At 38.7% G+C, this 14,340-nt stretch overlaps 1 protein-coding gene across 1 annotated transcript in view; it reads left to right on the top strand.

The window, feature by feature from the left end:
* The window catches only part of LOC110287785 (dynein axonemal heavy chain 7), a 280,721-nt gene that overhangs the window by 56,762 nt on the left and 209,619 nt on the right, over positions 1-14,340 (top strand). The window contains exons 16-19 of the mRNA XM_085832216.1: positions 2,391-2,615; positions 5,292-5,438; positions 7,400-8,085; positions 9,650-9,836. Coding sequence (XP_085688342.1) covers positions 2,391-2,615; positions 5,292-5,438; positions 7,400-8,085; positions 9,650-9,836 — 1,245 coding nt within the window. The remainder of the gene's footprint in view (positions 1-2,390; positions 2,616-5,291; positions 5,439-7,399; positions 8,086-9,649; positions 9,837-14,340) is intronic.

Genomic DNA, 14,340 nt, shown 5'->3' on the forward strand with positions numbered 1-14,340 from the left:
CCTTCCTCTTTGTTAGAAAAGAACTCATGTGGAAAGATGAGTTGTGCACATTACCATCTGCTTATCTTCCTGAATGTTACTGGCTTAAACAATTTGGGGTTATTCAAACTGAGTTTCTATTGCATATAATAATCTTTAACAAAATTAGCAAATAAGATTCATTATTTGTTGCTTAAAATATCTGTGTTTTAAAGTTTATTCCAATAAAGGTGAAGCAGATGGTCAATGTAGTCACTACAAAAATCACTCATTTATTATAGATAGGGGGAAACGTAAACCCAGTCTCTGGGCTCTATAGGAAACTGATTAGCTAAATTCAAAAATACATAGTTTGACTAGACATTTATTACTTATTAATTGTGAAGATTATAGTTTCTAAATCAATCCATTTCAATCCAATTCAGAATAAGTCTACAATGTGTGGCTATAAGACAAAAATACATGACCAACCATGTCCCAATGGATGGATTGCATTGGGACATGGTTGGTCATGTATTTTTGTCTTATAGCCACACATTGTAGACTTATTCTGAATTCTCTGCTATACTTAATCAGTGTTTTCCCCATGCAAGTGAGGTAGTTTGGTGACAAAGTTTGACCAGGTACAGTCTTTCTTCCTTCAGTTGATTTGGGCAGTTGACTAGAGACCAGAAAGTCCCGGTGGGATCCAGGTTCAATTTAAAACCATTCTTCTGGGATTTGGGTGATGGCTCAGCTCTTAAAAGGACCCAAGGTGCTGAAGGGGTTCACAGCCCCATAGAAGAAACAACAATATGAACTAACTAGTAACCCCAGATGTTCCAGGGACTAAATCAACAACCAAAGAGTACATGTGGCAGGACTCATGGCTCCAGCTGCATATGTAGCAGAGGATGGCCTTGTTGGTCATCAATGGGGGGAGAGGCCCTTGGTCCTGTGAAGGCTCTATGCGCCAGTGTAGGGGAATTCTAGGGCCAGAAAGTGGGAATGGGTGGGTTGGTGAGCAGGGGAAGAAGGGAGCATATAGGGGGTTTTCAGAGGGGATACCAGGAAAGAGGACAACATTTGAAATGTAAAAAAAAGTAAATATCTAATAAACGATTAAAAAAAGAATGCATACTGCTCCTGGAGAGGACCTGAGTTTGGTTCCCAGCACTCACTTTGGGTTGCTGGCAACCCCTGGTAACTCCAACTCCAGAGGATCTGAGTCCCCTTTCTGGCCTCTATGGGCAATTGAACTCATGTGACTTTAATCTTCCTCCAACCCCATGTACATACTTAGAAATAAGAATAACTCTTTAAAAATGAGCATCCTCCATTAGTGCTCTGCTGCAGCCCTGGCATCTGTGCAGACCCTCACCTGTGTTCCCTCTGCCTGCCCCTTTCCACATGCCACACCTCATGTGTTTGTGGAAAGCTTCTGTTCATGTCTGGCTGCCTTGGAAGTCTGTGACATGCTGCAAGCACTAGTAGTAGTAGTAATAGAAGCAGCAGCAGCAGCAGCAGCAGCAGCAGGCCTCTTGGTACAGCGTTGTCCATGTCAAAAGTTTTCATTTGCAGTTATTTGACTAATGACCATCTCTCTAATTAGATGGCAAATGTCATGATGGTAAAAAAAAATGTCATGATGGTAAAAGCTGTGTCTGCCCCGTGATCACTTTATTGACAGTACTTGGCAAATGTGCCAGGTATATCTGGTGGCCCAAAGCATAATACTTAAAGAAGTGAAGTCACTCAGGTGGTATCTGATTTTTTAAAAAGGTAGACTAAAGAAAATGCTGGAAAACGTTGCGCACAAGTGGCCATTAATGAGACAGTTTATGGTACTACTTTCAGGGTTTTTTCCCTTGTTTGCTTTGACTTTGGTTTATTTTGTATTTATTGTTCCAACATCAAGATCTCCTGCCGATATCACTCAGGTGGTATCTGCTTTTATCATCCAAGGATACACAGCATCCTCCTGGTCTTCCATTGCTGTGTGTATAAAAGATAGAGAGTATAAGTGTGTGTGTGTGAGTGTGTACATGTGTGTGCATGTGTGAGTGTGTGTATGTATATGTGCATCTGCATGTGAGTATGCATGAGTGAATGTGAATGTGCACAATCATGTGTGCATGTTTGTGTATGTGTGCATGTGTGTGTGCATGGATATGTGTGTGCGTGTGTACATGTGTATGTGCATGTGTGTATGTGTGTGCATGTGTGTATTGTTAAGTATCTTTTCACTTTTTTCTTCCTCTTATTTTAGTGAAGTGGGTGAGGTAATTGAGAAATAAATTGTGTGGAGGTCCCCAGTTCTGAGCCATACTTTTCTGATGCATCTCTGTGTATTTATGCAGTGTATTACCACAGGGCATGTTTGGTAAGAGTTCCCTCTTACAATGCTGTCTGTAACATTTGCTTTCCTTCAGGCTCACGTTCAGAAATTGGAGACAACTGACATGTTGGAGCTAAGACAGAGACTAGTGGATTCTAAAAACTGCCTGGCCTTCCTTATCGAGTGCGTCAACTTTTCTCCTGCAGACATCAAACTAAATAACAGTGTTTTCCAGTGGTATGCCAGAATGGGGGAGATTTTTGACGAGCACAGAAAAATCATTAAAGATAAAACAGAACAATATCAAGAAGCCCTTAAGGTTGGCATTATAGATTTTTCAAATTGTTCCTTTTTTTGGCAAATGTTTGGATTTTTACCTCTATGTATGGTATTACAGACTTCTTTGTTACACGGCCCTGCATTGTAGCTTTCTCTCCCCCATAATCTCAGAAGGTGTACACATGCTGGGTCTCTCCTAATGGAGGACTAAGGAGTGATTCAAGTGCCTTGATTGATGTGGGATCGTTTCTTGATTTTTTTTTAAAAGGTAGACTAGAGAAAATGCTGGAAAACATTGCACACAAGTGGCCATTAATAAGACAGTTTATGGTACTAAGTTAAGGGTTTTTTCCCTTGTTTGCTTTGATTTTGGTTTATTTTGTATTTATTGTTCCAACATCAAGATCTCCTGCTGACATGCTTTTTATGTCTCACAGTCACTCTGGCTTTTTTTTTTTTTTTTCGATTTTTTGAGACAGGGTTTCTCTGTGTAGCCCTGGCTGTCCTGGAACTCACTTTGTAGACCAGGCTGGCCTTGAACTCAGAAATCCTCCTGCATCTGCCTCCCAAGTGCTGGGATTAAAGGTGTGCACCACCATGCCCGGCACACTCTGGCTTTCTTGAACACAATGCATACCTACCTTTTATTTTTATTTTTTTTTCTGGTAGTTTTGCAGCTTGCCTCTGCCTACCTTCTAGTCCAGTTTCCCACTTTTAGCGCACTCCTGACTTGTGAACTCCAAGCATCCTCTAGTTCTCTGCTCTGTGCATCTCTCACATCCACCTTGCATGTTATCTCTGCACTCTGCAGCGCTCTGCCCTGACACATGCCAGTCACACTCAATTGCTTTTTCCAAGATGCCCTCTATACTTCAGGTAGCTTCTCCATTGCTCACTTTAACACATCTCTACTATATTAATGACCCAATCACTACTATTACTATCAGTTCTATCTGCCACTAGATGGCAAGCTCCTGGAATCTTTGTCTCTAGTTCTATCTCACTGGCTATTGCAGTCACTGGCTCACAGTGTCTCAGCCCATTTTGTGCTGTTATAACACAAGACTTGTGGCTGGGTAATTGATAAAGAGCAAAAATTTGCTACTTACATTTCTGCAAGCTGAGAAGTCCAAATTCAAGAGACCGGCATCTGCCAAAGGCCTTATTATATCATCCCTTGGCTGAAAATGGAAGGCAAAGGATTAGGAGGGCACATTTACAAGAAAGCGGATAACAGAGAGGAAAGGAGGGAGAGAAAGTAGTCAAAGCCACCCTTTCCCTATGAGCCCACTCTCGTGTTAATCTGCTTCCATGGTATCAGAATTACTGCATACATAAGACCAGTACCCTTAGACCCTGTCCACTCTTGGTGTTCCATTTTTTTCTATGTTTATTTCTGATGCATGACCGTGGGGCACATTCAAACATGTCTTTCAGAGAGCCGTCAGCACTCTACAGAACATAAAACACGTTAGTTGTGAATAAATCAACGGAAAATTTCAGTTTTATACTTTTCAGGATTATTTTATAGAGATACCTAAAGTTCTTAAGATCGACTCGGGTCAGCCAGTTAAGATATTCTTTGATCACAAGCCAACTGTTTTTCTACTACACCAAAGAAGATTCAGTTTATAAATTACGTTATTTGGACACTAGTTCATAGCCTTGATATTGTTTTATTTTTGAACTATGGCTAATAGTTCTGCTTTACAATCTGACTATTTCCAATATTTTAAATAGGAAAAAAACATGAACAATGAATATAAAATACTTAAACCATACAATAATTGACTCTTAGAAAATTCCTAACTGGTCCAGGACTATCTGTACTTCATTATACAGTATCCTACTTCAAAAATCTACACACAATATTGGCACAGTTTTCCTTTTATTTTCCTTCACTCATCAAGTGGGAGCAATGAATTTCCTGGGAAATAAGAGAAAAGAGGACAGAAACCAACCTAGGATTCATGACATAGGAAAAGATCCTATTTTTGAATAACCTAGATTTGACTTTTTAATATTTCATTAATAGATATTACTAGACGCATTTAATTTGGCATAGTTTACCAATGACAGTTTTATAATAAGTATTTTGCACCAAGCACACACATATTTTATGTTAGAATATTAAAATTTTAATATTTCACACCTGGGTTTATTAGCTGCGTACATCTCATGTCATGCATGTTCATGGAGGAATGAGAAGAACTTTCACACATCTTGGTTCTGTGTTGCTGATCCAAGACCTGTTTGGACAACAGATAAGTAAAGGCATTCAGTTATTCACAAGTGCTATGAAAATAATGCAGCTTGATATCTAGCCCTTAAATGAATAGATCTTCCTTCTAACCCTATCCTAGTTATGAATTTTTCAAATGCTCAGTCATTTTTGCACCAATTTTTCAAAATGCTTAAGAATATAATTTTAACACTTTTTTTTTTATCGATTGAGTCAGAATTCCTTCATTGTGTAGGGTCAACTTATTACCTAGGAAACTAGAGGAATTTTGAAGTGTGTTAATTTTAAATTTTAGGGTTTTTTCTTTTGTATTTTAGATCCCAGTCATTTTTTATGTTATCTTCTTTTATATTTTGTCTTGAAAAAAAACATACTAAGAATTTTGATGAGCCTTTCAAGTACTTAAAATTTTTCTTGGTAGCCAGAAAAGTTCTTATTTTATAAGAATAGTAAGCACATGTGTTCTTTTGTTAGTTTCGATGTGAGCGGTTTGTGGAGGAATTGGAGAGTTATGCTAAACAAGTAGAAGAATTTCATACATTTGGAGACCTGTTGGATGTGCAGAGGTACTTGAAAAAGGCTCAGGTGCTGAATGGCAAGTTGGATGCAGCAGCAGACAAGGTACAGTTAAAATCTGTAAAGAATGAAGTGATACAATAAAAAAAGACAGTGTGTTTGTATTGAGTATTCACGTTTAAGAAATAGATTCATCCAGGCATGCTGGTATATGCTTGCTCCCATCACTTGAGTGGCTGAGGCCACAGGATTTTAAGCCTGAAACCAGTCTAGGTAACAAAGTGAGACTTTTTTTTTTTTTAAATGGATGAAACAGTTGAGTTGCATTAAGCAAGAGAATAATAGAAGCAATTCACATTTCTAGTCATGCTTCAAGGAGAAGCAGTAGGGTGGTTCTCTGTGGGTGGTGACATGTTTTTGTGGTCCTCAGCTTTTATTTTAAAGATGGAGATGTTATCTCTGTCAGTTTGTCACCCATTGCACCATTCAGTCATCTGCATCGTAGCTCTCCTGTAATCACTGAGAGAAGCACACAGGTGATAGCATTTGATTGCTGTTTAGTTTTTGTATATTCATAGATGCTGTCTTAGATTGTGCAGTTGTTTTAAAATTGGACCCATTATTGTCTCTCACTGAGCCACTGTGTTCCCACACTGCTGCGTCAGAGTCAGCTTGCTTATTAGAAAATCTGGAAGAGTAAAGCTATATCCTTTACCACATATAATGACATATAATGCAATTTTCATTATAGTTTGCGGTGAAAACAAACCGTATTTTTCTTACATTAAGAGTTCTGTTTTTTGTTTTTTGTTTTTGTTTTTTTGAGACAGGGTTTCTCTGTATAGCGCTGGGAGTCCTGAATGTCCACTTAGATAATTAAAATAGTTTATAAGTATCTCAAATTGGCCAAAACATAAAAATGGTAGAAATAAGCTTTCATGTTGGCTTATAAGAGGGACCACTGAATTCAAAGTCACTTGATTAATTGATATATCTAGCTGCAACTTTTTAGTTGTATAGATTGTATAGACTACCTCTTCACTGAGTTTACAACTAAGAGAAAACGTTTCCCGTTTCTTCCTATTTATCCTGTGCTGTGGTCTGCTTGCTTCTTCTCTGTGACAGACCTGTGACTGCTTTGCTTCAGTACACTTCTGAGGCACAGCACATATGTATGCATACATGACATTACACATGTGTTAGTAGCTAATGGTATGCAGTATTACTCCTGTCTACTTTCAGCTATTATTGAATGACTTCTCTTCATGTTTCCACCTATTTAAGTCATCTTTCCTGAGCTGCATCAATAACTCTTAGGAATTAGACCCTTTTTTTTCTGTTTTCCATAGTATGTATCTATGCTTCTTATTCAAAGCACTTAAGTTCTTTCAATAAACAAAGCCAGATTTTTAATATGTCTTAATGGGTAAAATTTCCTTCTATTTGCAAATTTATTTGACTAATGTTAAGCCAATGCAACAAAACATTGCCCAAAACATATGTACACAAAAAAATGGGGAAATGCTATTTAGTCTTTAAAATTATAAATCATTTGTGACAACCTAGCTGAGTCCAGAGGGAATATGTTAAGTTAATAAACCAGATACAGCAAGGCTCATACTGCGTGATGGGATAGAGAAGAGTCAGGTCTGTAAGAGTATGCATCAAATAGTGGTTACTGGTGCGTAGGGATTGGGAGATGGTGATTAAAGCATATGAAACTCTTCAACTTCAGTTAAATAGGAGAAATAAGTTGAGTAGATTTATTACATAGTATTGTGGTCATACTTAACTATGATCACAATTGATAATTGCCAGGAGAGTAGCTTTTCAGGATGAGGTAATACAATACTTATTAGCTGCTGTTAATTATTTCAGAATGTATACATATGAACACCAGAAATACCCAAATCCTATTAATTTGAAAGAGAAAATAAAGAGGAAATAGATTAATGCTCAGTCTGTACTCTTATTGAATTTACTGTTAAGGCTCAGGGAGAGCTGGTGTTTAACATTTTAAACATCAGGCACCTTCAGAATCACTTATTCAACACCCATCTTTTCAGATTGAGCAGTTCAATGCAGAAGAGGAGGCATTTGGCTGGGTCCCATCAGTATATCCTCAACGTAAAAAGATCCAGGATGGTTTGAACCCTTATCTCCGTCTCTATGAAACTGCTGTGGAATTTAGTACCAAACATAGAGGGTGGACTGAAGGACCATACCACAAGGTGAACCCAGATCAAGTAGAAGCAGATGTTGGGAATTACTGGAGAGGGCTGTATAAGCTAGAGAAGGTCTTCCATGATTCTCCAAATGCACTGGCAATGACCAAGAAAGTGCAATCAATGGTGGAGGAGTTCAAGCAGTACATCCCTCTCATCCAAGTGATCTGTAATCCTGGTCTGCGCCCTAGGCACTGGGAGGCCATGTCTACCATCGTTGGCTACCCTCTGCTGCCCTCGGATGACTCTACAGTCTTCTCTTTCATAGACATGAACCTGGAGCCATTTTTAGACAGATTTGAAGGCATTAGTGAAGCAGCTAGCAAAGAATATTCTCTTGAAAAGGCCATGGATAAGATGATGACTGAATGGGACTCCATGGAGTTTGTCATTCTTCCCTATAGAGAAAGTGGGACATACATTTTGTCCTCAGTTGATGACATTCAGATGTTGCTGGATGACCACATTATCAAAACACAAACTATGCGAGGATCTCCTTTCATCAAGCCTTATGAAAAGCAGATGAGGTAAAATAATATGTAATGTTTATACTTTTACCCAAGCCCTTTGCATTCAACTCAAAGTTCTCCTGGGGATTGACTGTGCATTTCACGTTTCCTATTTTCAAGCTTATTATTTCATTCCTCAATGTGTTATGTGTAGTCACCACGCCCGGCTTGTGACTAAACAGTTTAAGAAGAGTAAAGTATAAAACTGCAAATAATAGTGCTATTCCCCAAGTTTGGAAACTAGATTGTCAGAGACAACCCCTGGACATCTATTGTAGTTTCAGCTCTATGCATGATAGCTGGCAAATGGGAGCAAATGATAAAAACAAACAAACTGATTTTAATCAAAATTTCTTAAAAGAAGGCTGCTAAATACATGCAACTCTCATTCTGTTCTTCACTGTTTTAGTTTTTCTTCTTTGGTTTGTCTTTGTAATGTGTATGAAACGGTTTATATTTCACCGTAAGAGACAGACAACTAAATTTGACTATCATCTTCAGTATGCACTTGACTGGCAAGGGAAACCAACTTGGAGATTTCTGTCTCTGGTCATCTTGCACCTAAGATGATCAGAGACTCTCAGATGGGTGAGATTCCTTCTCTGAGATTGGCTGTTCTACTTCCAGGTGCACAGAGAGTAAACTCATCTGAAAGTGGGATAGCTAGACTCTTGTGAAGGGCTGGGCTCAGTATCATTCATTAGCTAGTGGGAACAGTTCTGCATCATACAGGGACTAGAGAAAAGGAAAAAATAATGCCAGAAGAAATGCCCGTTGGAGGCATTCCTGACTCCATTTGAAAACCAGCTACACAATTCCCAGATAAATTCTGGGGAAAAATCATTTTTAAAGACATTTGAAATCACCTTGTAATTGTGAGAATTATTTATATGTCTTTGTTTTAAAAATTGAAAATTACAAATTATTTCTTGTAAATGAGTAAGGTGTCAATATACAATAAAGTTATCTCCTTCCAAATTTCATTGATTAATAAAGCATTCTTGCTTGTGTTATGGTGTCTCTGACAGTTATAGCTGTGGGTCAAGTCTCAGCTTGTCCTTGTTAGCTGGAGAACTTGCACCTGCTACTTAACTTTGGTTGCCCTAGCCTCATTTGTTAAGTAAATGTTGTGCACAGGGTTATTGCAAAGATGGATGAAAATGCAGAGCAATTTTTAAACTGCAGATAAAAACTGTTAATTTTGGAGTAATTATGATGTTTAAACATAGAGGAACTTTCTTCATTAGGTTTTCCATATTTAGAGATGAACCGATAACCTACTGTAATTCAAATATTGCCTCTTCTTATTTGTCACATTGTATTTAGGGGAATGTGAATTTTGTGAATACATGTTTTATCTTCCTTATTGGTTACAAGTCTAAATGTTGATGTAATTATTCTTAAAAAAAGTTTTATTTAAGACAGTTTTATTGATTTACCTTTGAGTCCAAGCAGAGAAGTAAAAATAGGAGTAGTAACATCACACAAGGTGTTGGCAGGCAGCTGTGGGTTGGGACTTTGCTGTCTGAGACACTGCCTGCTTTGCTGTCCTGAGACTGGATTCACTGTGCTTGTTTCTCAGGGAATGGGAGGGCAAGCTGCTGCTGCTGCAGGAGATTCTGGATGAGTGGCTCAAGGTACAAGCCACCTGGCTCTATCTGGAGCCCATTTTCAGCTCTCCGGACATTATGTCTCAAATGCCAGAGGAAGGCAGACGATTCAAAGCTGTGGATAAAACCTGGAGGGATGTGATGAAAACGGTTGTACAAGTAGGTAAAAATCTCTGGTAATGTATAGGAGTGATAACAACTTTGCTTCTTAAACATCCATGTAAGCAGTTACTGTTTCTAGTAAGCCATCACTTCCCTGCAACATACATTCCCCTTTTGGCTATTATTTTAGAATTCCAGGACAAAAAAATGTGAAAAAAAAAAAGTGGACATTTTTGTCCTGATTCCCCCAAGGCCCAAAGTGCATCAAGTTTACTCAGTGTGACCTTTGGAGGCTGGCATAGTTTTTACCAGGGGCTCTGCTAGGAAGTCAGCACCATCTCTGGACACTGTCTCTGTGTTGTGGCTGCACGGCTGCTGAAATTTTCTGTGACAGGGAACAGCCAGCAAGAATACACACTGAGGAATGTCTCTCCTAGGGAACTTTCAAAAATAAAAAGTCCAAGAGAAATCTATCCAGTGAGTTCAAAAAATCTATCAAAATGAAAGTAAATCATAAGATACATAGATCCTAGGGAGGAGAGTTCGAGCTAAGGAAGAATTTAATAAAGTCTGGTCCCACTAAAGAACATCACGCACAAGTTCTTTTTTTATTATTATTAGGTATTTATTTCATTTACATTTCCAATGCTATCCCAAAAGTCCCACAAATCCTCCCACACCCACTCTCCCACCCACCCACTCCTACTTCTTGGCCCTGGCGTTCCCCTGTACTGAGGCATAAAAAGTTTGCACGACCAATGGGCCTCTTTCCAATGATGGCCGAGTAGGCCATCTTCTCATACACATATTCAGCTAGATACATGAGCTATGCCGGGGTACTGGCTAGTTCATATTGTCGTTCCACCTATAGGGTTGCAGACCCCTTTAGCTCCTTGGGTACTTTCTCTAGCTCCTCCACTGGGGACCTTGTGATCCATCCAATAGCTGACTGTGAGCATTCACTTCTGTGTTTGCCAGGTCCCAGCATAGTCTCACAAGAGACAGCTATATTAGGGTCCTTTCAGCAAAATCTTGCTAGTGTATGCAATGGTGTCAGCGTTTGGAGGCTGATTATGGGATGGATCCCTGGGTATGGCAGTCTCTAGATGGTCCATCCTTTTCTCTCAGCTCCAAACTTTGGGTCTGTAACTCCTTCCATGGGTCTTTTGTTCTCAATTCTAAGAAGGGGAAAAGTGTCCACACTATGGTCTTTGTTCTTGAGTTTCATGTGTTTTGCAAATTGTAACTTATATCTTGGGTATTCTAAGTTTCTGGGCTAATACCCACTTATCAGTGAGTATATATCATGTGAGTTCTTTTGTGATTGAGTTACCTCACTCAGGATGATGCCCTCCAGGTCCATCGATTTACCTAGGAATTTCACAAATTCACTCTTTTTAATAGCTGAGTTCTACTCCATTGTGTAAATGTACCACATTTTCTGTATCCATTCCTCTGTTGAGGGGCATCTGTGTTCTTTCCAGCTTCTGGCTATTATAAATAAGGCTACTATGAACATAGTGGAGCATGTGTCCTTCTTACCGGTCGAATCATCTTCTGGATATATGCCCAAGAGAGGTATTGCTGGATCCTCTGGTAGTACTATGTCCAATTTTTGAGGAACCACCAGACTGATTTCCAGAGTGGTTGTACAAGCTTGCAATCCAACCAACAATGGAGTAGTGTTCCTCTTTCTCCACATCCTCAGTAGAATCTGCTGTCACCTGAATTTTTGATCTTAGCCATTCTGACTGGCATGAGGTAGAATCTCAGGGTTGTTTTGATTTGCATTTCTCTGATGATTAAGGATGCTGAACATTTTATTCAGGTGCTTCTTAGCCATTCGGTATTCCTCAGGTGAGAATTCTTTGTTTAACTCTGAGCCCTATTTTTTAATGGGATTATTTGATTTTCTGGAGTCCACCTTCTTGAGTCCTTTATATATATTGGATATTAGTCCCCTATCTGATTTAGGATAGGTAAAGATCCTTCCCCAATCTGTTGGTGGCCTTTTTGTCTTATTGATGATGTCTTTAGCCTTGCAGAAGCTTTGCAATTTTATGAGGTCCCATTTGTTGATTCTTGATCTTACAGCACAAGCGATTGCTGTTCTATTCAGGAATTTTCCCCCAGTGCCCATATCTTCAAGACTTTCCCCCACTTTCTCCTCTATAAGTTTCAGGGTCTCTGTTTTTTTGTGGAGTTCCTTCATCCTCTTAGACTTGACCTTAGTACAAGGAGATAAGAATGGATCAATTCGCATTCTTCTACATGATAACCGCCAGTTGTGCCAGCACCATTTGTTGAAGATGCTGTCTTTTTTCCACTGGATGGTTATAGCTCCCTTGTCAAAGATCAAGTGACCATAGGTATGTGGGTTCATTTCTGGGTCTTCAATTCTATTCCATTGGTCTACTTGTCTGTTGCTATACCAGTACCATGCAGTTTTTATCACAATTGCTCTGTAGTACAGCTTTAGGTCAGGCATGGTGATTCCACCAGAGGTTCTTTTATCCTTGGGAAGATTTTTTGCTATCCTAGGTTTTTTGTTATTCCAGATGAATTTGCAGATTGCCCTTTCTAATTCGTTGAAGAATTGATTTGGAATTTTGATGGGGGTTGCATTGAATCTGAAGATTGCTTTTGGCAAGATAGCCATTTTTACTATATTGATCCTGCCAATCCATGAGCATGGGAGATCTTTCCATCTTCTGAGATCTTCTATAATATCTTCTTTAGAGACTTGAAGTTCTTATCATACAGATATTTCACTTCCTTAGTTAGAGTCACGCCAAGGTATTTTATATTGTTTGTGACTATTGAGAAGGAGGTTGTTTCCCTAATTTCTTCCTCAGCCTGTTTATCTTTTGTGTACAGGAAGGCTTTTGACTTGTTTGAGTTAATTTTATATCCAGCTACTTCACTGAAGCTGTTTATCAAGTTTAGGAGTTTTTTGGTGGAATTTTTAGGGTCACTTATACATACTACAATTTCATCAGCAAAAAGTGATATTTTGACTTCTTCCTTTCCCAATTGTATCCCCTTGATCTCTTTTTGTTGTCGAATTGCTCTGGCTAGGACTTCAAGTACAATGTTGAATAGGTAGGGAGAAATTGGGCAGCCTTTTCTAGTCCCTGATTTTAGTGGGATTTCTTCCAGATTCTCACCATTTACTTTGATGTTGGCTACTGGTTTGCTGTAGATTGTTTTTATCATGTTTAGGTATGGACCTTGAATTCCTGATCTTTCCACGACTTTTATCATGAATTGGTGTTGGATTTTGTCAAATGCTTTTTCTGCATCTAATGAGATGATCATGTGGTTTTTGTCTTTGAGTTTGTTTATATACTGGATTATGTTGATGGATTTCCATATATTGAACCATCCCTGCATCCCTGGGATGAAACCTACTTGGTCAGGATGGATGATTGTTTTGATGTGTTCTTGGATTCGGTTAGTGAGAACTTTATTGAGGATTTTTAATCGATATTCATAAGGGAAATTGGTCTGAAGTCCTCTATGTTTTTTGGGTCTCTCTGTGCTTTAGGTATCAGAGTAATTGTGGCTTCATAGAATGAGTTGGGTAGAGTACCTTCTGTTTCTATTTTGTGGAATAGTTTGTGAAGAACTGGGATTAGATCTTCTTTGAAGGTCTGATAGAACTCTGCACTAAACCCATCTGGTCCTGGGATTTTTTTGGTTGGGAAACTATTAATGACTGCTTCTATTTCTTTAGGGGATATAGGACTGTTTATATCTTTAACCTGATCTTGATTTAAATTTGGTACCTGGATTTTGTCTAGAAACTTGTCCATTTCATCCAGGTTCTCCAGTTTTGTTGAGTATAGCCTTTTGTAAAAGGATCTGATGGTGTTTTGGATTTCTTCAGGATCTGTTGTTATGTCTCCCTTTTCATTTCTGATTTTGTTAATTAGGATGCTTTCCCTGTGCCCTCTAGTGAGTCTGGCCAAGGGTTTATCTATCTTGTTGATTTTCTCAAGAACCATCTCCTTGTTTGGTTGATTCTTTGAATAGTTCTTGTTGTTCCCACTTGGTTGATTTCGCCCCTGAGTTTGATTATCATCTGCAGTCTACTCCTCTTGAGTGAATTTGCTTCCTTTTGTTCTAGAACTTTTAGGTGTGTTGTCAAGCTGCTAATGTGTGCTCTCTCTAGTTTCTTTTTGGAGGCACTCAGAGCTATGAGTTTTCCTCTTAGAAATGCTTTCATTGTGTCCCATAAGTTTGGGTATGTTGTGGCTTCATTTTCATTAAACTCCAAAAAGTCCTTAATTTCTTTCTTTACTCCTTTGTTGACCAAGGTATCATTGAGAAGAGTGTTGTTCAGTTTCCACGTGAAGGTTGGCTTTCTATTATTTATTTTTTTACTGAAGATCATCCTTAGTCTATGGTGATCTGATAGGATGCATGGGACAATTTCAATATTTTTGTATCTGTTGAGGATTTTTTGTGTCCAATTATGTGGTCAGTTTTGGAGAAGGTATCATGAGGTGCTGAGAAGGAGGTATATACTTTTGTTTTAGGATAGAATGTTCTGTAGATA

This window comes from Mus caroli, unplaced genomic scaffold, assembly GCF_978045245.1.
Source record: "Mus caroli unplaced genomic scaffold, Mus_caroli_1 scaffold_1, whole genome shotgun sequence".
NCBI classification, from domain to species: Eukaryota; Metazoa; Chordata; class Mammalia; order Rodentia; family Muridae; genus Mus; species Mus caroli.